Below are 23,447 nucleotides of genomic sequence, written 5' to 3'. Positions count from 1 at the left end.
ATGCAGCCCTAACTCCACCCAAGGCTAATGACATTAGAACTCAACCCGATGTTTAAGATATCACAGGCTCACCTGTTGGTTACGACATCCCCACCCCACCAGGTGGTTTAAGGTTCTTGGGATTGTGTTTGTGCACACATTCAAATGAATATGAATATCAATGGCTGGGGGGGAAGAAGTACAATGTACTGTTTAAAGGTAATTTTTTAAATTCAGATCAGAAACACTGAATTGAGGGACTGTCACACCTGAGACCTTGTTCAAACATCAATGTGATGTTACAACTCTGTTGGTGTGTGCTAGGCTGAAAGCTTTTCCATCTCTCTCTCTCTCTCTCTCTCTCTCTCACTATTCGCTCTCTCCCCCCTCTCTCTATCTCCCCGCCCTCCCTCCCTCCCTCTCTCTCTCTCTCTCTCTCTCTCTCTCTCTCTGCAGAGTGCGTAGAGTCCAGTTGACATAACTCTAATGCAGGTATCAAGACACCATTCTCTAATGTATGTATCGAGACACCATACTCTGATGTACGTATCCAGACACCATACTTTAATGAACGTATCCAGACACCATACTCTAATGAACGTATCCAGACACCATACTCTAATGTACGTATCCAGACACCATACTCTAATGTACGTATCCAGACACCATACTCTAATGTATGTATCCAGACACCATACTCTAATGAACGTATCCAGTCACCATACTCTAATAAACGTATCCAGACACCATACTCTGATGAACGTATCCAGACACCATACTCTGATGTACGTATCTAGACACCATACTCTAATGTACTTATGTACTTCTTAAACATCGGTTTTGGGCCCCGAAACTGGTGGTGATCCGGTCAGAGGCAGGTCACAACCTGATGATGCACAATAAACTCTGAGCACACCAGAATTGGTGATCCTCTTAATGAGACGGATCGGATGTTGTCTGGGTATTCTGAGTGTGCTGTGGTCGGCCCAAATTGTCTTTGGGCTCCCGAGCTGAAAGATCTGAAACAGCCCTGCCTTATAGTACGCCTGTATGCAGACGACACCCTATTGTATACTTGTATTCAGTAATGCCCAGAGTTTTGTTTGACGCTTCTTCACAGTCAGACATTTAAATAAAAGTCAGTCTTTATCTTCTCACAAAAATAACATCAGAAAAAAATGTTCTCTTGTGGACAAAAATGGTTGGTATAGATGAGAGGAAGAACATGGCTGGAGGTTCGACGTCAAGGCCCACTTCCAATAACAATTCAGTTACTGAATTCCGTTACTGTGAAGGTGAAAGCCTTGATGCACTATGGGTAGTGTAGTTTGAGGTGAGGTGAAACTCAACACTCTCAACAGTTGTTTATACAGTACAGTACCTACTGGAAATCCTGCTTCTACTGGACCACCATGCATTATGGGGGATGTTGTTTGAACCAGGAAAGAGAACTGCAGTGGTTCAGACGGACGGAGGACGGATCCAATCTAAACAGACAGAGAGAGGGATGAGTGGAACAGAAAGAGAGAGAGAGGGATGAGTGGAACAGACAGAGAGAGAGAGGGATGAGTGGAATAGACAGAGAGAGAGGGATGAGTGGAACAGACAGAGATAGAGAGGGATGATTGGAACAGACAGAGAGAGGGATGAGTGGAACAGAGAGAGAGCGAGAGAGAAAGCGATGAGTGGAACAGAGAGAAAGAGGGATGAGTGGAACAGAGAGAAAGGGATGTGGAACAGAGAGAGAGAGGGATGAGTGGAACAGACAGAGAGAGAGAGGGATGAGTGGAACTGAGAGAGAGAGAGGGATGAGTGGAACAGACATAGAGAGGGATTGGCAAAGATTCATCGTGATGGGGGCATTCTGTTATCATTCGGTTTCTAATTCATAGTACTGTTATATTGTGGCCAATGTTCCCAGTAACATGACGAATCAGAATCTGTGTGTGGTGGTCTTTGTGTTGCTCTTACCCTACAGTGGGATGGCCTTCATCTTGAGCATGGAGCTCACTTCCTGTTTGGTCACATGACGTCTCCTCTGCCTCAAACTGTTTATGACAGCACCATGAAAACATGTTATCCAGAAAACCACACTAATAAATACAATGCTCCACTCTGTATTAATTTGTATTACAGTAAGTAACAGGGGTCTCAAACTGCTAAATGGAATGGTTCTGCACTGGTTTTGCACTGGTTTTACAGGCTGAAATCAGAAATCAATCCGATTTTGGCCCTCTCCTCAGGATGTAGGTTGTGTCTCGATGGTGTGTGAACACCGTGCATCAACAGACGGATCGGTAGATATTTTATAATAATGACGGTATATTATACCTATAGTCTATATTATAGTTTTTAAGGCTAATAGTACCCTACAGTTCAACTCAAATTGAATGGATGGACGGACACACAGTGTGGTCCTGTGGTGGAAAGGTGATTTGTTTGTAGAGGCTTCTGTCATGAAGCGGTAGAAACCCAACAGATTACTTCTAAGAGTCTAAACCTCCCAAAAGCCACAGAAACTACAACAATCAGTGGTCAATGTGTTTGGTCAGACGGTTCTGATTTGACGATGTGAACTCTAAGGCTAGGACAGTGCTACATAATACACATTGGATAATGTCTAACGCCTAGTTGCCCAAGTGTCACACAATGACCGTGATTTGCAGAAACTGCCGCATTGAATATCCTTATCAGCGATCTAATAGTGGGAAATATTGGCCAATGTCCAGCGTGTGTATGTGTGTGTGTGTGTGTGTGTGTGTGTGTGTGTGTGCAACCATGTGTGTGTGTGTTTCTCACCACATGACCACGGTGAGGGAGAGGATGATGATGAAGATGACGATGGAGAAGAAAACCAATAGAAAGACCAGACTGAGTTTCTCTTCTTCCTCTGCTGCATCGTCTACAGACAGACACACACACACACACACACACACAGTCAGACACACACACACACACACACACACACACACACACACACACACACACACACACACACAGTCACACAGTTACACAGAAACACAGTCACACACACACAGTCACACACGCACACAGACACACACACGCACGCACACAGTCAGACTGCGTTTTTGTCGTACTTTGATGTATTTGAGTAAATTATTTTGCAGTATTAATGTGTCTTGAGTTTCGTCTTACCCTTGGTCCTACTGGTGAAGGTCCCGGGGCTAAACGAGTTATCTGGATACACTTCAGTGGGGGGAGTTCCTCCTGAGACATCAGGCTGCTCAGTTCCCTGGGCTGGACACACACAAACACACACACACACACACACACACACACACACACACACACACACACACACACACACACACACACACATAAATACAAATGCAAACACACACACACATAAATATTATAGAGAACAGTAGTTGGGTGAGGTGTTAAGATATTGTGATAAATCAACAAAATGATTACCTTCCCAAGGCTGGGCAAGGATCAGTGGACTCCAGTCGCTCCAGTGGCTGTCAGCGTTAGGCTCGTCCTGGGCTCGGACCTGCACCTCGTGGAGGTAGCCCTCCAGTGCATCATGGACCACTACATTAGTCCCCGTGGACTCAATCTGAAAACACACACACACACATTAATATACCTACTTGTCTCTCCGTCTGTGCCTGTCTATCTGCTGTGTTTGTCTACCCGTCTGTATGTATTTGCCCTGCCTGTCTGTCTGCCTGTGTGTGTCTCTTTACCTGTCTGTCTTCCTACGTGTCTGTCTCTCTACCTATCTGTGTGTGTGTGTGTGTGTGTGTGTGTGTGTGTGTGTGTGTGTGTGCGTGCGTGTGTGTGTGTGTGTGTGTGTGTACCTGTGCCCAGTGTGTGGAGCCGTGGGGCCTGTATCTGATCTGGAAGAGCAGGGGAAAGACATTCAGCTGAGGCCAGGAGTGAGGGTACCGCCAGGACACATTCAGCTGGGTGGGGAAGCTGGACTGGCCCGTCACCAACAGCTCCTCCGGAGGGTCTGGCTTCACTGTGGGATGGAGCCAGAGAGATTAACACGGGGGCTGCTAGTGGCCCTCTTCCACTGACACTTCTGGCTGCGCCCAGCCTAACAATGCCACATTGATCTGCTTGTTCCATTACCAGTGTAAACGTTAGAGCTGTGCCAAGTCGCGGTCCGAGGTGAACCATCTTGCACACCGCAGTGATTTGAGTGTGGAAAAACTAATGTCCCACCTGCGACTAAGACCTAGTTCTATAGCACAACACTGATGACGCAGCACGTAGATTAAAGGTGCAGGGAACAAAACGATTTATTTAAACAAACAAAAACAAAAGGAGGACATGAATGGATTTGGCTGTAGAATTGCTCAATTAAGGCTTTTTCAGCTGGCTGGAAACACTTCACTAGCCATTAACGGATCAGTTTGCCAATCTGTGATGCGTCTCTTTTGGCTGCTCGCCAGTTGGCGTGGAGGTTGAACGGAGCTGTAGCCCGTATGTCTCTGGAGGTATCAGATTTGGCAAACAGTTAAGGTCCAAAACTGACTGGATGACTCCTCCATTGCTGACTTTGCCTCTAAGCATATTTTTCTAAAGACTAGGCATTGGACAATAATTCAGACTTTTAGATCGGAGATATTAATATTCAAATCATTTTGGAGGACAACGTGTGGCACTTGGAAATATATTTGAATAATTTTCCAATGTGTAAAAAAGACAAGAAATATTGATCTAACTGAATCCCTCCTTTAATGGTGTTCCTATTCCATCCGTCTGAAACAATCGTCTTGAATGCTGGGCCCATCTGATCCTGAAACTAAGGGTGAAATACGGCTCATTTTTTTATAAAGCCTGTTGGGTGTTAAGAAGTGCTGTAGTAAGTGCAGGCACCTTACATTTAAGGGATTTTCACACTTTTATCCACAGAGACAACCGTTCATACACACACTCACCTACCGAAGGTGGTGTCAACCACACAAAGCAACAGCCAGCTCGTCAGGAGCAGTCAGGGCGAGGCGTCTTGCTCAGAGACACCTCGACACTCAGATAGGAGTCCGAAATCGAACTAGCATCCTTCCGGTTACCAGTTGATATGTGTGTGTGTGTGTGTGTGCATGTGTGTGTGTGCATGCATGTGTTTGTGTGGGCGTGCGTGTGCCTTACAGAGCTTATGCAGTTGGATGGTCTGCCTGGTGAGCGATGCTCCCAGGGGGTTGACCTCGGTGATGTTCAGCCAATGGTTGAGCTGCCAGAAAAGGGGATGCGTGATGTCACAGTGGTGGTTGGTGGAATCCACCACACATGGTTTCCACGCACCATTCTCCCTGGTGGAGAGGAGGGGACAGAGTTCAGGGTAAGTTAAAGGTCCCATGGCATGAAAATCTTATTTTATGAGGTTTTATAACATTAATATTAGTTCCCTTAGCCTGCGTATGGTCCCCCAGTGGCTAAAACTTGCGTTCGGTGTAAAACTAGCACTAGGTATCCTGCTCGCCTTTGAAAAAAGTAGAAGCTCAGGCGCGCTGATTTGGAATGCTGCCCCATATTTCTTCATAAGGGGCCAAGTTACCTCCCCTTTCTCTGCCTTGCCCGCCCAGAGAATTTGGCAAACCAATGAGACAATGAGCTACAACCGTGCGAGCGCCACATGTTTGTGTGTGTGTGTGTGTGTGTGATTACACACACTGTAACGCAAGTGTTGTAGACTTCTTTGTTATTTGGATAACCGTTCTGCTGTTGGTGTTATGGCGCATAACACGTCGGTTCACGTCGCTGGTATATCCACAACGATATCGAGAGGAATTGGGGGAAAGGAACTTTGGCTTTGACTCCCTGAAGTACATGAACTGCAACATGCTGCCCGCTGCCGCGAGGCACAGCCACTACGAAGCACCACCGCCCAGCCGGCAGCGGGCAGCAGGCAGCGTGTGGTGTACTTCAGATTGATGTGGAAGTGGAAGAACCAGAGACGTCGGAGTACCTGACACAGTCGTTTGGGATTCATAATATCGTCTGGAGGCGCACACAGCTTTTGGCCGTGATAATAGGTATTATATGAAATAGATATCTATGTATTATATGATATTATTTAGATATAGAGCTCCAGGACTGTAACGAAAGTGTTGTACACTTCTTTGTTATTTGGATAACCGTTCTGCTGTTGGTGTTATGGCGCATAACACGTCAGACTCTCGTCTCTGGTATTTCCACAACGAGAATTGTAGTGGGGTTTATCTCAGCCATGGTTGAGAAGGAATTGGGGGAAAGGAACTTTGGCTTTGACTCTCTGAAGTACATGAACCACGACATGGAGGAGAAAGGGATTGTTGCTCGCGATTGTCTCCCGCTTGAGCCCCGCTTCCCGCTGCCCGTTGCCGAGGGACCACCGAGAGAGAGAGCACACCCGCCGTGGTGATGTTTGGCTTGTTGTGGGCTGTCTGTCAGCATCCGCCGGGTTGGACGATGTGCTTCGTGTATGTGTTCAAGGTACATCTGTCTGGTCGTATTTGCGGTAGATTGATGGTTAAATAATGTCACACCACCATCGGTCATACTTGCAGGCACTCATTTGCAAGTGCACTGATTGCGTGTCCGATAGGCTATACCTGCCATTTATTCAGTTGATTGCTCTTCTAAGTGCGCCAGATTGGTGCCAATTATTGTCGTGTTTGCATTGTAATGCACAACTTTGCCTCTCCTTGTTATAAATCAACGTGCATCCAAACAAATTTAGCCAATGCAGCCTCCTATGTCAGTGTTGCTTTAAAATATATAGCATATTGGATAATCAAAAAATGTTAAGTGTGTGCGTGTGTGTGTTGTCATGTAGGCTAAAGACTCATTGTCTTGCATCCAGGAAATATTGTATGTAATAGGCCTACTGCAAATTGTATATCAGTATTGAGCAACAACCGGGAGATGGGGACCCCCGAATATTGACGGGTATTTCGCACACTGGGTAAAATAAAGCTTAGAAATAAACACTAAGCAAAGATGTTACTGGAGCTAGTAGGCTACCATCAAAACGTGGGATAACTTATAGGAAATCTGATTACAACATCGGGGTTAAGATTTAATTCGGGATTATCTAGGGGGGATTTCACAGGTGGGAATGGCAAATTAGCCCATTGCTAGCATTATGCCTTCTATTTCTAGATCTTCTGACTAAGTTTACCGGTACTTATCTGTCACTAGATATAAAGAAAACATTCACTTTCACTCATTGCTATTCACTGACAGTAAAAATAAATAATAGTGTCGTTATTGTATGCACTGCTGTTCATTGACTAGCTCCAGCGCTCGTTGCTGCGTTGCTAAATGATAGCAACTCTCCACTCATTCTCCTCTGACCATGCATTTAATTGGCTTTGACCGCCATCAGTTCTTGGCAATTCCATATTCGCCCTCTCACATCTGACCGGTTCGAAATTATACTGCTGTGGGCCATCATACATGTTATTTGTAGTTCTTGCCACCTCTTAGAAGCCATAGTTCTAGTACTAGGCTGAGGCTACCTTCCACCACGTCTCCCCAACGTGACGTCATCGCCAAATGGCGATAGAAAACACCCGTAACTGCCAAAAGCGACAAAAACTGGACATTAACACTATTTTGGAGACATTTTATAAATGATACACATATTTTGAGTGCTTTATGTACCCATTAATCACAACTTCCGGTTAACCTGCACGTAGGCCTTTAAGGGATAGGGAGAGGAGAGGGACAGAGTTCAGGGTAAGTTAAGGGTGAGGGAGAGGAGAGAGACAGAGTTCAGAGTAATTTAAGGGTAAGGGAGAGGAGAGGGACAGAGTTCAGGGTAAGTTAAGGGTGAGGGAGAAGAGAGGTAGCCTGAGTACTTCCGCTCAATTTGAATTCCCCTTCAGTACTACGTCTGGGTCTGCGGTATGTTAGTGGGTTTTTTCCGTCCAAATTTTCTGCGTCCAATCAGCGAACATAGGGAGTGGCTAAGAACAATGATGTTAAAGTCAGCTCTCGTTGACGGACATCTTCACGCACGTTTTTAGGTTTGTTTACAGCCTGCGCGCAACGTGATTCCCGGCCAAACGTTAGCGATTGGTTATGGCAGATCCAGAGTGGCACTGGGCAGATCCAATCATTTTAAACTTCAACAGACACCCTCCTTCAAGTGAGTTAACGTTTGTCAATTGAGTAGGTCCAGACTCTCCTCTAGTCTGGTAGGACCAGGCTCCTCTAGTCTGGTAGGACCAGGCTAGAGGAGCCTGTTCCTACCAGACTAGAGGAGAGGGACATGGTTTCTGAATACTGAAAGGAGAGGTAAGGTAATCTGAGAGGGTTAGTGTTTAATGTTAGTAAAGGACTATCAGATTGCTAAAGTTAATATATAGTTAGTTAAGGGCTGTTTAAGGACTAGTCAGGGCTAGTTCAGGGATAGTTAGGGCTAAGGTTGGGGTTAGGTTGTCCTACCGGTAGAAGGCGTGGTACTGGGCAGGCAGGAAGGTTTTGACTCTCCTGACCCAGGAGCAGCGCACGTGTTTGTGATTCGGGACTCGACAGGTTACGTTCAGGAGCCCTGGTGGATCTGAGGTCAAGAGGAAACAATAAGAGTTTCATAGATTTAGTATATAAATATTACTCTAACTACCCGAATACATCCAGTATTACTCTGCTGTAGATATATAGTTGTTATTACAGTTATTATTATTATTATTATTATTATTATTAATGTATATAAACATATGTATATATATATATATGTCTATATGTCTACACACATTATAGACATTATCCTGTTGTCACCCTTGACTAAAGTAAGAGCCTGTGTGTTTAGCCACTCAAACAGGAAGTTAACTTCGGAAGCCACTTCCTGTTTAAGACAAGGCTAGGAAGTAGCTTGTTGGTCATGTGACAACTGATAAGAACACAACTCCCTCGCACCAACAGCAGCAGAGTACTGATAATACAGACACACGTGAATATATAAATATAAATATATATATATATATTTGCACTGGTGCCATCTCAGGGGGGGAACAAGGTTTATGCACCCCCAAAGATAAGGTTGGGGGTGAAAAAAGAACCTCAATATTGAAACGAAGTGAACCAGCACGTTTTCGCTGTCTCTCCCTTTAAACAAAGCAAGCACGGTAGAAAGCTGCCCTGAGCGATAGAACGCTGTGCTGCGACAGCACCCCGCCCGCTCCCCCCCCCCCTCAATCTCCCCCACCAATCGTTCGAAAGCACCACCGCCAACATTCCTGACATACCTATGGTTGGCGAAGTGCCAAATGATTGACAGGTCGAATATGTCAGGAAGCAGGTCGGGCCCACTTGCAAGTGCGCGTCAAGGACATACAAGAAGAGGCAATGTACGCACCATGAACCTTGCTTTTCAAGATAACGTTTCAAAAGTTAACATATGCCGAGATGCGAAAAAGACAGTCAAAGAGCTGATCAACACAATCAGAGAGTGACCAAAAAGACTGGCATGGTTTGACTCTTTCCATAAGCCTGCAGGTGGGAACAGTTTGCGCCCGCTTTGCCCCACCCGCTGGACGACGCGAATGAGCAGTGTGAAGTCAGTTCTTGCGTACTATGAGAGCCTAGCGAGTTACTTCCATGATTTCTACATTTCTGAATTAGTAACTGAACTGTAATCAATCTAGGCCTGCTCCCACTTATTCGGTCATGTTTATGGAATATGTAAGTGCAAGCCCTGCCACTCATAACGCACTTGTACGCATTCGTCAATTGATGGAATGGTTAAATCATACATCATCACAACCAAAATTTGGAGTAAATAATAACTGTTCTGAACCTCAAATTCTGAAAGCAGGACTTTGGAGAAGTGGTACAGCTTACTTTTTGATGGAACACATTTGAATGAAATATTTATGACCCCCGAATGTTGACCTGAAGTGGGCGCCACTGTATATATGAGTTACAGATTTGAATTGTTATCTGGGATTGTACACTTACACCCAAGCATCAGTGAGACAATGCTGTGGGTGGTGCCCTGGTCACCATGACAGCTGTAGTTGCCCTTCGCTGATTGGTTGACGTTGAACAGCACCAAGCTGCCATTTGCGGTGACGCGATGCCATGGCAACGTAGAGCTCTGGTTGAGACGCCATTCCACTGGTGACCTGAGGGAGGCAGCACAACACTCATTTACTACACATGCATATATACACACACACACATATATATATATATATATATATATATACACAGATATATATATATATACACACACACACACACACACACTATATTGTTCCTCACCTCTGTGGCGACGTCCCGCAAGCCAGCGTCACGTTGGACCCCAACATCCCATAATATACACCTGGTAACACACACACACACCCAGGTGAAGTGAAGAGCTGCGGTGTGTTTACGCAGTGGAGAACTGACCATAGAAGGCTCTGACAGCGACCATAAACACACGCACTAACACACTCCTACTAACACCATCCTTCAACACACACACACACACACACACACACACACACGCACACACACTCACACACACACACACTAAAACACCATCCCTCAACACACACACACACACACTCAAACACCATCCATCAACACACACACACACACACACGGTCTAGCATCATCCATCAACACACAACATGTCCTCAACACACACACACACAGACACACACACAAACACTCTAGCACCATCCATCTACACACAACATGTCCTTAACACACACACACCGGGCATACACTCACGTACACACGCCACCAACTATTAAAAAGGGACTAAGAAATAGCCTAACTCCAAGAGCACTACAATAGAAATGTGGTGGACATAAGTGATACTGTAGCAGGCAAACAGTCATTTATTTTTAGGTAAGTAGTTTAGTCTGTGAGTGTGTAGCGTGTGTTACCGTAACCTTTCAATCACCAGCTCCTACAGGAAGTGTTCTGTATACATGTTAGTTTCCAACTCGTCTTAACTACTACTGCTGTACACTTACACACCCTTACCCTTACAACCCCCCCCCCATAGGGTTTTATCTGTAACCTGGGGCGAACCAGCCCAGAGTGAGGGAGTAGTCCTGAATGTGTGTATTCATGTTTTATTGGCAGAGCACATTATAACACAGAGTTCCACTGTCTGCACACACAAACATACAACACACACACACACGCATACATTTTAAATACAGCTGTGCCAATGTTAATGTGTGTGTGTGCTAACATATTGTTAGTGTGTGTGTGTGTGTGTGTGTGTGTGTGTGTGTGTGTGCACGCACGTGTTTACATGTGTATATGTATGAGTGTGTGTGTGTGTGTGTGTGTGTGTGTGTGTGTGTGTTTACATGCCCTTGTACATGTGTGATTGTGTGTGCATTGGAGAGTGTGTTTAAGTGTGTGTATTTCTGTGTGTGTGCATGTGTGTGTGTGTGCCAAAGTGTGCGTGCGTGGGCGAGCGAGCGTGTGTGTGTACCGTCAGCAGGCCAGCTCTGGCCCCGGCAGGACAGAATCCAGAAGAGTTCCAGACACAAAGCAGAAAACAATAGACTCTGCATCTGGAGGGGGAGAGAGGGGGAAGAATTGTTCAAATTAGTTTCATTTTCATTTGATTCGTCCTGAAACATACGTCCTGAAACATAACGAGACAGAAAGCGATGGAGAAGAGGGTAGAGGTGGTTGTGAGTTAGTTAAGTTCAGTCAAGGAAAGTTCAAGTCTACTTAAGTTCAAGTCAGATAGTAAAGCTTACAGATAGAGGTAGATGCTTGTAAAGTTCAGTAGTTAACTAACATTTAGCAGGTACTTAGTTGTTATTAAAGTTCAGGAGTTAACCGGTAGTTAGATGTTGGTAAGTTAGTTCAGTCGTTAACATGCAGTTCATTGTTATTTAGATCAGTAGTCAACGTTAAGTTAGTTGTTAGTAAAGTTCAGTGGTTAATAGCTAATAAGTTGTTACTTATTAGTTACTGAGTTGGTTCAGTGGTTAATAGATGGTAAGTTGTAAGTAAAGTTCAGTAGTTAACAGGTAGTTAGTTGTCAGTTAATTAAGTAGTTAACAGGACGTTGTGGGTTAGTAAGTTAGTTAGTTCAGCAGTAAACAATTGGTCAATTGTTAGTTAGTTCAGTAGTTAACAGGTAGTTGTTGGTGAGTTACTCAGTTCAATAGTTTACAGCTAGTAAGTTGTTGGCAGATTTTGTATTCCCAACACTGAAGATGGAATGTGCTGCCATGGTTTCCAAGGCAGAATATCCTGGTGCATTAAACAGACTAGTGTGGCAACTGGATCATAAAACCATAAAACACATCAGCACAGAGCTACATCATGTAGAGTTGATCCACGTAGAGCGAGATGTTTTTTTAAGTTGACAGAGTGCTTGGTAGGCTGTGGTTGTAACATGAGAAACAGGGTCTGTGAAGCAGTCCAACCAACCCCACAAACCAAAGTCTTCAGCTATGCTCAGTCCCAACCAAACTCAGCCTAGCATTGTATAGCTTAGCATAATAATCAGCCTCACCTAGGCTAGCATGGCTTACCACAGTCTAGAATAGTTATGCATTGTAAGCCCAGCCTGGCATTAATCCATCTTAGCATAGCATAGACAGCATCGCCTGGAGGAGGTTTTGGGGGGAGGTTTTGAGGGTGGGTTTGGGGGAGATTCGAGGGGGCGTTTTTGGGGGAGGCATCTACAGTAAATCAAGGAGAGCTTTTGTCAGCACACAAGTCTTTCTGTAGCAGCAGACAACCAATCTGCCTTCGTGACTCACTGACACATATACCATAACCATAGCCAGAGGAAGTGAGAGGGAGAGAGAGACAGAGAAAGTGCGCTTGTTTTCCACTATATTCAAACTGTGGAAGGCAGCAAGGGCCCAAGTGCATCAATGGATGGCCATGATACAATTCTCGATGTAGGCTGCCATTGGTTAAAAAATCCAATAGTTTTCGTTGCTATTACTCAAAATATCTCAGAGAAATACCCTTTCTCTGAGATAGTTGGGTAAAGCGTAACTGCTATTTCAGCCATCAGTTGTGTTATCGTTAAACAGTGTCCGTAGTAGAAGGCATTCTTACATCAGTTTTTCCATATGTCATTGTGGGAGTGTGTGGTTGATGGCTGGTTTAATTGGCCTCACCTGGCGGAGTCTGATTGGACCCTGGGGCTGGGTGAGGCCGCACACCTGTTGCACATTGAGTAAACAGTGTGCACGGGTTACGGTGTAATCCATTTTTATGGTACGCCGGTACGTGCAAGTCGTAAGTTGTAAATCTCCCAGCTTTCTTGCGGCATTTGTGGAGGCACGTCCCCTTTTGATCAGAGTAGCTTTCCCGTTTCTCATTGGCTAGTCATTGTTATTGTTAGCTACATTAGCCTCTTTAGCAAACCAGCTCGAAAACAAACAACACAACTTTACATTGCATTGAATGCACATCAAGGCCGTGCAAAGCATACATGTGTGTAAGAGCATTTAAAATCTACATTAAATACACAAAGAAAATTAAATCTCTTTACGGGCGCAGCCATTTTGTTGACGAGTAGTACGGTCGGCCTCACTGAACTCGCTCTACTTTCAGAATAGCGAGCGGGACCGACCAAAAGGGGGCGTGCGTCAGTGAAATGCCGCAAGAAAGCTTGGGAGATTTGCAACTTATGACTTGCACGTACCGTCGTAGCATCCTCAGGAGATCTCCTGCATGGCGGCGGAGCACCCTTGCCACCCCTGCCATATTCAGTTTCTAACCATTTTGTTATAAACCGCATTTCAACACCACCAACCTGCGTCCTTTGTCTGCAGGAGCCCGAAAGAAGTCAACTAGGTGGAGAGTGGCAGCCAGCTGGGTGGCGTGTAGCCCTGCCGTTTTCTACAGTCATGTTCTACTGATCTCCACTTGATGCATACCAGCGACTAAGATACAGTACAATATGACATCTGATCAGTAAATGAGTACCAGACAAGACACCCCATACTCCATACCAGACAGACAAATCCATGAGACAGAGAATACATGGCCTTTAAGAAAGAAATGAATAGCTAAACATCTCCACGTGTACGATTTCGGCTGCATTCCACTGTAATAACACGTCTCAACGCGGTGACGGATGGCAGGCGAGCGAATGTGACTGGTACTGACCTGAGACAGATGCATGATGGTAGTTAACCAGCTAGTAGCGATGCATAATGTTAGTTAACTAGCTAGTACAGAACCCAGATGCATGTTTTTGGTTAACCAGCTAGTATAGATACATGATGGCAGTTCAGTTGCTAGTATATATGCATTATGATGGTTAACCAGCTGGTATAGGTGCATGATGGTAGTTAACCAGCTAGTATAGATGCATGATGGTAGTTCAGTATCTAGTATATATGCATTATGATGGTCAACCAGCTAGTATAGATGCATGACGGCAGTTAACCAGCTACTACAGATACATGATGGTTTGTTAAAGGGTAATTCCGGTGTTAAATGGATTTGGGATATGTTTTGTATGATAACGAGTTGAAACGTTCGTTTTGGAGCACAAAATCCGCATATAGACGCATTCTTCAGTTGGCTGTTTTCAGCCGATTCTATCAAAACGCTATAACCTTGGAACGATGGGGGCACTGGTTATGGTAAAAACTAAATCGCTATTTTAAACCACTTAAAAGGCTAAAAGTAGCCCGACACTTCTTTGATAGTATAATAAGGGTCTAAACATATAAAACGAGGCATTGAGAACTTTGTAAGTGTACATATTGTTTCTTAAAAAGGACATTTTATACAAAATACCATCAGTAGACCCCCCGTCGACGCCATTTTGTTTTGTGTATTGTGTGCATAAAATGTCCTTTTTAATAAACAATCTGTACACGTACAAAGTTCTCAATGCCTTTTTTATATGTTAAGACCCTTATTATACTACCAAAGAAGTGTCGGGCTACTTTTAGCCTTTTAAGTAGTTTAAAACAGCGATTTAGTTTTTACCATAACCAGTGCCCCCATCGTTCCAAGGTTATAGCGTTTTGATAGAATCTGCTAAAAACAACCAACTGAAGATAGCGTCTATATGCAGTTTTTGTGCTCCAAAACGAACGTTTCAACTCGTTATCATACAAAACATATCCCAAATCCATTTTACACCGGCATTACCCTTTAACTAGCTAGTTTGGTTGAATGATGATAGTTAACTAGCTAGTTTAGATACATGATGATAGTTAACTAGCTAGTAAAGGACCCAGTTGCAGGAAAGTAGTTAACCATCTAGTATTGATGCATTATGGTAGTTAACCAGCTAGTATTGATGGGTAATGCGTGGAGCCATATTAATGGTAGCTCCAGCCAGCATTATTTAGTTTGCTAGCGGCTACGCTAGCTTCCACTGCTTGGCACTAAAGTAGAAGATCTAACTGTTACCATGTGTGGGTCAAGATGTAGGTATGCTAGCCCCCAGCGCTAGGCCTCAAGGTGTGTGTGTGTGTGTGTGTGTGTGTGTGTGTGTGTGTGTGTGTGTGTGAATATTCAACACCATGAGGTGAGCTTCTATGCATCGTATTGTGATCCAAACTGTGTTCAGTATTCTGAAAGTTTAGTTCAATATCATATAACTACTCTAGCTGTGGCTTTCATTCCATTGTGTGTGTGTGTGTGTGTGTGTGTGTGTGTGTGTGTGTGTGTGAGCGTGTGCGTGTGCGTGTGTGTGTGTGTGTGTGTGTGTGTGTGTGTGAATATTCAACACCATGAGGTGAGCTTCTATGCATCGTATTGTGATCCAAACTGTTCAGTATTCTGAAAGTTTAGTTCAATATCATATAACTACTCTAGCTGTGGCTTTCATTCCATTGTGTGTGTGTGTAGTGTGTGTGTGGTGGTGTGTGTGTGTGTCTGTGTGTGTCTCTTTGTGTCTGTGTGTGTGTGTGTGTGCGTGTGTGCGTGTGTCTGTGTGTGTGTGTGAATAGCTGGCATCTGGAAGCCATCTTACTCTGGCTCTCTCGCTGGAGGAAATTCCAGAGAGGGAAAGAGGAGGGCGCGCACATACATACACACACACACACACACACACATACACACACACAGACACACACACACATACACACAAACACACACACACATAAACATACACACACATACGCACACACACACATACACACACAGTTGGAAAGCCAGTCACAAAGAACGCAAGATGGCTTGACAGCTTTATGATACTTGAGCCAACACACATTTAAACATGCACATGCACACACACAGTAACGTGAGTCCTTGAGAATGAATAAATATATGAAGGCTTGTGGTTGCTCTGCTGTGTTTCTGTATGTGTGCGTCTGTTTGTGTGTGTGTGTGTGTGTCTTTTTGTTTGTGTTTGTGTGTCTGATGAAGAGCGCCAATAACAAATGATCATTATTCTTATTCACAAACAAACATGTACACAATGTCCTTCAGTAAATAGTGCTCTCCGTACGTTTCTTGCAGTTGGACATCTTGAACATATTGAAGTAAAGTTGTGTCTCTTTGTCGAGGGAGCTGTCGCGATATCCTGCCTTTCTGCAACACATCACAACCAGTCCTAGACAAACTGTGTCCTGAAGCCTGTCCTCTTGCTAACAACAGATCCATCCAAGCAAGCTCCTCCCACACACCCCCCAGGCCAATCACAGACTGATGCTCTAACCCCTGCCGAGCCCCCTACCTCTTTACTCTGTATGCAGGGGTCATCAAACATCCCACTGCATCCATGGCAACTTTTGATAAGGTAAACAAGCCATGATGTTGGGCAGAGCTCAGTTGTACAAGCCGCTGAAAAAGGATGGTGTAGTGGTCAGGTACCCACAGTAGAGGGTCAAAGGTCACATGAGGACAGTAGAATACACTGTCCAGATAGTCTTGTGGGACAGTAGTATACATTGTCCATATCGTATTATGGGACAGTAGAATACACTAGGGCTGCTCGATAATGGAAAAAATCATAATCACGATTATTTAGGTCAATATTGAAATCACGATTATTCAAACGATTTGAGTTTGAAAACATGATGTATTTATTCAGCATGTCTCTCCCAAAAACACTTTGTAACTGAGAATTTAGAAATTTCGCCTTAAAAAAATACACAAAGTGGTCAAAAAGAAAATTTTCAAATCTAAAATAATGTACAGATATGTATCCGGCTGTTCTTCTGCACATTCTCATTTAATAAAAAAAAAAGGCTTAAAAATCAAAAACTCGATTATATTAGTTTTGTGATCGTTTGAAGCAAAAATCGAAATCGGGATCGAAATTCGATTAATCACCCAGCCCTAGAATACACTGTCCTAATCGTATTGTGGGACAGTAGAAAACACTGTCCTGATCATCACATGGGGACAGTAGAATACACTGTCCTGATCATCACATGGGGACAGTAGAATACACTGTCCTGATCATCACATGGGGACAGTAGAAAACACTGTCCTGATCATCAAATGGGAAGAGTAGAATACAATATCCTGATCATCACATTGGGACAGTAGAATACACTGTCCTGATCGTCACGTGGGGACAGTAGAATACACTGTGCTGATCGATGCTATAAAATGTGCTGCATACAAAACGAATATTTGCCTAAAATGGAAATCCTTCGGTGTTCGTTATTCAGCACAAACACAAAACACATGCCGACCACAGGTTCATTGTTGACGTTGACAAGAGGTAAATCAGCCATGATTTTCCTTCAACTTTCTCCCCTCACATTCCAAATTTCGGCACTTGGCACGATAGAATAGATAATAGGGCCTACAAACAAAAAAAAACTAGTTTTTATTCAGTTTTTCCATGCCACTGCGCATGCTCAAGACTTAAGAGATTGAGAGGTTTCTATGGACGTTCATACAACTGGTAACTTAGCAAATGAGTTTGATTCAGAAGTGATAGTTAGGCTGCAATTCAATCCATTCCAAAACGCCCCCTTCTTATCTACCCTGCTTATTGAAATGTTGCTCTGCACTCAGAATTCAGAATCATCACAGCCTTTAACGCATCAAGCAGCTAATCTCAGGATTCAGATTCATCACACTGCCTTTAACGCATCAAGCAGCTAATCTCAGGATTCAGATTCATCACACTGCCTTTAACGCATCAAGCAGCTAATCTCAGGATTCAGATTCATCACACTGCCTTTAAAGCATCAAACAGCTAATCTCAGGATTCAGATTCATCACAATGCCTTTAACGCATCATGCAGCTAATATCAGGATTCAGATTCATCACAATGCCTTTAACGCATCAACCATCTACTCTCAGAATCCTGACGCCTCTCAGTTACTCCATGGCTATACACAGTGGAAAGTTGAAGCTTTGTTTGTGGGGACTATAGGAGAAAAACACCTCACCAGGGCAGCCCACATGAGCTTACTTGTGCCGGAGAAAGAAAATATTCAGCTATGGGCGCCACTAAACACTCGTTTGGGATAAGTGGATGTCAATTGCTTGCCAACTGCCCAATTTCGAAACGCATACACACTGCCAGAGGGGTTGAGTTTGACAAAAATAGTGGCTGATTTACATCTTGAAATAGACAATGGAAACAATTTCTGTGAGTATCTGGTAAGTGTCTGATACTCCTTGGGTCTCTATGTCACCTGCATAGCTACGCCCTTGGTCTCTACGTCGCTAAAGCCACTCTCTGGGTCTCTACATCCCCCTAGCTACTCCCTGGGTCTCTACATCCCCCTAGCTACTCCCTGGGACTCTACACCCCCCTAGCTACTGGGTCGGCTTAGCTCAGGAGGTAGAGCAGTTGTCTTGTAACCGAAAGGTTGCTAGTTCAATCCCCAGCTCCTCCTAGCCGATGTTTCCCTGAGCAAGACTCTTAACCCTAACTGCATGGTTGACTCTGCCGTCGGTGTGTCAATGTGTGTATTAACGGATGTAAGTCGCTTTGGATAAAAGCGTCTGCTAAATGCCCTTATTGTACTTGTAGCTACTCTCTATCTCTACATCGCCCTAGCTGCTACCTCCCTGGGTCTCTACGTCACCGTGGGTTATGTCCACCTCTGCGGCCGTCCCTCCAGCTGTAGCGGACAGAGCAGTATCTTCAGTGGAGGGTGAAAGCTTCGCTGAGCCCAGGTTGGCAAGGCCCCCCGTCTGTCAACACAGCGTGGAGGCTGGCTGGACGCGCTCCAGCTGGTATCAGCTAGGCCTGGTATTACCGTAAGTCTCTCTAAATGACTGCTCTGTTTTATTTTGTGGCCGGGACTTCGTGGAAACTTTCATACCAATAATTTCCATTAATTTCCCGCTGAGGTGTTAAACATGAACTGGAGCTGCCGTCTGCAAATACCCAATATCTCAGGAACAAGAAATACTAACCCTTCTGCCATCCTACCCTAACCAAGAAGCACTACCCCTACCACTATCCTACCCTAACCCTAACCAAGAAGCCTACCCTTGGCATTATCCTACCCTAACCAAGAAGCACTACCCCTACCACTATCCTACCCTAACCCTAAGCAAGAAGCCTACCCCTGGCATTATCCTACCCTAACCAAGAAGCACTACCCCTAAACCCCTGACCACAAATCTCTAACCCTAACTTCTTACCTCTAACCTCTAACCCCTAATTATTGAACCTGTTACCTCTACCCGCAAAATAATTACTGAGAGAGAAAAAAAAAAAAATGAATGGGATTAAACAATGAGATATACAGTATATATTGCGCTGATCAGAGAAGTAGAGATATCAATAGCGTTCGGTCACTTAATTGCTTTAAGCACAACCAGAGACATAATAATTAATCCACACAGAAAATAAAGTTGATTCAATTAATTCAAACTAATTTAACTGCTTATTTCTCCCCTAGTACAGCCCCCATACCTCGTGCACCAAATAATATCAGCAACACTATTGAGCTGAATCTAAGAGCGAGTCAGATAACGCAGAGAGAAAACAAGAGAACAATGGCTACCAAAAAAAGGAAAATGAAAATAGAATATTTAAAGCAGATTGGACTCAACAATATTTATTCATTCTACCTGGACATGACATGGCTAAACCAACCTGCTTATCTGCTGTTTGCATCCAATATCGGTTAACAAGGTTGCTCACCTAAAAAGACATTTTGAGTCTAAACATTGCAGCTTTTATGAAGCATTCCCACCCAGATCCAATCCAAGAAAGCGGAAGATATCTAGCCTAACATCTACTTACTCTGTAAAAATGTTTCATAAAACCACTTCTTTTCAAGATAAGAATCGCCCCATGTATAATGGCGTCTCGCAAAGAGCAAGAAACCTTTCTAAGATGCAGACCTTTTGAAGTGTTGTGCTGTGGATATATGCTGGACTAAGTGCTCAGGCACGATGAAAAAACAAGAACCGATCTCGAACAGCTTTCTTTTTTTGTGCTTTTTTTGATGATAAGTCTTTTTGGGAGGAGTTGCTATGTTTGATCTCATGGGTACACTACAGGTGAAATTGTTTTTACAGAAGTAACCCAGGTTTTTAGGAATAATAATTTGGACATGAGCAAAGGAATATTGACAGACGGAGCTTCGGCCATGATTTTGCATTGATTTGTACACTCAACTTAATAGTTTACTATTCTGTTTGATTATCCTGCTAAGGAAGACGATCTGATATCCAATATACAAATAATAGTATTATAATACATTTTATGTGTAACTCACTTTTCGTTTGTACAATCTCAAAGCCTATACAACTGAGTGCATTAACGTTTTTTAAAACAACAATCCACAAAACAATAAGACTACAGGAAGGCCTGTCAAGGGGTGAGTATTAAAGTTGATTGGTTTGGTTGCTCGATGGCCGATGGGGCTGGAGGTTGAGTGGCCGATTATTTCCATAGGGATTTAAAAAATGGCCCACTATTAAAAGTAATTGGGGACCCCTGCCCTAACCCCTAGCCCCTAACCTCCTAAGTGTAACCTCTAACCTTCTCACCCTTTAACTCCTCTCCTATTCCAAGCCTGAAGTCCAGGAGAGGATCCTAATCTAAACCAAACCTTACTCTCCATCAGCTGAGTCAAACCCACAACGCTCAGTGGGCAACAGGATTAGAACTGCTGCCGGGTCTTCGAAACAAGGCGTGTTATTAAGATCCTCAAGATAACCAGACTGTGCTAAGTACACATCAACCTGCTTATTAATAAAATAAATACAGTAATCCTACCCAGCACACACACACACAAACATTGGCACATGCACGTGTGTAAACACGGAGTGAGGAGAGGAGAAGAGGACAGAGGAAGGGAAAGAGAGGAGAGGATAGGAAAAGAGGAGATGGGAAGGCAGAATAGTGAGCCAGGATGTTACAGCTGGGTCTGAATGTGCACACGTTTTTGTGCATTTTAGTGTGTGTGTGTGTGCATGTGTGCATGTGTGTGTGTGAGAGACTTTTTGCCAGACGATAAATTTTATGCAGAAGATGAAGTGTGCCCTTTAATTGAAAACCCACGCACAAACAAACAAACACACACACACACACACTGCAATTAGCTGAAGATCAACAGGTCAACAACAGCCCTAAACTAGACACAAGTCCATTACAACACTTCAATGAACAATCTCCCAGATTTCTTGGCAAGAGAGTTTTAACAAACCTGCCCTGCAGAACCAGTCCAAAGTCTACAGGACGGCCTTCTGTAGTTGGTCCGTGACATGCAGAAGACATGTGTGCTTGCAAATATCGTCGTACAAACACGTCCTTCTTGACCTGGCTTAAAAATATTTAAACAAAGTTGTTGGACATTTTTAATTTCACCAAACTTGTGGATGTGCACACATTCGAAGAAACAGACACAAAATATGCAACGTTGCTTACAACATCAATGTTCAATGTTTTAAAAAGCTGTCAGTGTTACACAGTGAATCGGTGTATCCCCCAATCCTCATAGAGGATTGGGGGATACAGCGATTCACTGTGTAACACTGACAGCTTTTTAAAACATAAAAAGTCATCATGTTGTGTAAAGTGTAAGGGGCATATTTCTGTTAGTGGCCCTTCAAACAACAAACTTGCATTTAGATATACCGAAAGGATTTGTCGTTGGACGAGTTCTCTGATCGTCGGGTATCGCGAGAATTCCCCTTAGCAGAACCTCTTTCTCGCTTTGTACTGCTCTCTAGTCGCTACTCTTTTTTTCTTTCTCTCTCCCTCACTCTCTCTACTCTCTCCCTCTTTTTCTCTCTCTGTCTCGCTGGCAAAACGAGAGAGAGGCAACATCGGTTTTCTATCAACTTGAACTGGCACTTGAACTGCAAGGTTATTATGTTTTCTATAAACAAATGCTTCTATAACTTTGAGTTTATTTTTGTTTGCTGTAAACTAAATAATACATGTTTGATTCAAATGTTTTTCTGTTCCCTGTCATATTAGTATTCCCTCTCTCTGTCTCTGTCTCTGTCACTCTCTCTCTCTCTCTCTAAATTCAATTAAATCAAAAGCAATTTACTGGCATGGCAATTAACATTATCATTGCCAAAGTAGGTACAATTATTACAAAAGGAAAATAACAAAGTATTAGAAAAAAGGTTAAAAACAAAGTGAAATATTGATTATCAGTACAATAAATCTGTTAATGGTCGGAGGTGAATCCAAGAAACGATTTCCTGGAACAGGGCTACAGAGTGACGGGGCTTTTCCCACCTCTAGAGACACTGACAATACACTACATACTGTACATACATACACTAACTTAACATAAAAAGGAATAAAAGGTTAATTAATATTAAGTACAATCAAAAAGTTAATAATAAAAAATCTATAGATTTTTTTACAGGTTGTATGTCTGTCTCTCACCCTATCTTTCTCTCTCAATTAAATTCCTAATTTCAATTAGCTTTATTGGTGTGAGCATGTTTTGATCATACAAATGCGTTGGGTTTCTTTGACGTGTTGTCACGAAAAGACCTTGACCTAAGATCCCAGTTCAGGACAGAAGCTTTAGTTAAGGCCGTTTGTGAATTTGTTTTGAGTTCTGACTTTAAAGTCAGAATTCTGACTTTAATCTCAGGATTCTCAAACTTTTTTTATTCTGACTTTAAAGTCAGAATTCTGATATTAAAGTCAGAACTAATATCAGAAAAAAATAATCACATGTGGCCCTAATCGTCTTCCATAGTAGTGCTATCGTTGATGGGAGAGAGCTAAGATCTCTGGTGATAGAGATCAGATATCTGCCTCGAACCTCGTCTGACCTTTAGGTGGAGGAAGGTTTAAACACACCCCTTCCTCCACGGAGTCACGTAAATTGGGGTGGGTTATCTGGCTGTACGGCCAGGTCAGCAGAATCATTGATTGACGTGCTGAAATATCCGGTATCATGCTTTTTTAGGGTTAATAATGGCATTTGGGGGTACTACTAGAATAGGGCTACATACCTGTATGTTAGAAATACCCCTCATTACTCTCACACTGTTAATTTCTGCAAAAACAACATAAGAAACTTTAAAAAACATACTGTTTTGTATCATGTCGTCTTCAGCCCCCCTACCGAGTAGCCGAGTCTGCTGTGATTGGTCAAACGCTTTGCGCGTGCGTCAGCAAATTCAGACCACAAAGAGGTTGTAAGTT

General features: G+C 43.5%; 1 protein-coding gene across 1 annotated transcript in view; it reads right to left on the bottom strand.

The window, feature by feature from the left end:
* Positions 1–405: 405 nt before the first annotated feature.
* Positions 406–23,447, bottom strand: part of il11ra (interleukin 11 receptor subunit alpha) — a 29,436-nt gene continuing 6,394 nt past the window's right edge. The window contains exons 2-12 of the mRNA XM_079755493.1: positions 11,381–11,462; positions 10,204–10,264; positions 9,898–10,064; positions 8,386–8,500; positions 5,104–5,264; positions 3,804–3,967; positions 3,415–3,559; positions 3,136–3,237; positions 2,779–2,881; positions 1,951–2,027; positions 406–1,466 (exon numbers count right to left, since the gene is read on the bottom strand). Of these exons, the coding sequence (XP_079611619.1) occupies positions 1,952–2,027; positions 2,779–2,881; positions 3,136–3,237; positions 3,415–3,559; positions 3,804–3,967; positions 5,104–5,264; positions 8,386–8,500; positions 9,898–10,064; positions 10,204–10,264; positions 11,381–11,462 (1,176 nt within the window). The 3' untranslated portion in view covers positions 406–1,466; position 1,951. The remainder of the gene's footprint in view (positions 1,467–1,950; positions 2,028–2,778; positions 2,882–3,135; positions 3,238–3,414; positions 3,560–3,803; positions 3,968–5,103; positions 5,265–8,385; positions 8,501–9,897; positions 10,065–10,203; positions 10,265–11,380; positions 11,463–23,447) is intronic.

The sequence above is a fragment of the Pollachius pollachius genome (assembly GCF_949987615.1).
Source record: "Pollachius pollachius genome assembly, chromosome: 18".
Taxonomy (NCBI): Eukaryota; Metazoa; Chordata; class Actinopteri; order Gadiformes; family Gadidae; genus Pollachius; species Pollachius pollachius.
This window is presented reverse-complemented; position numbering and strand designations above follow the sequence as displayed.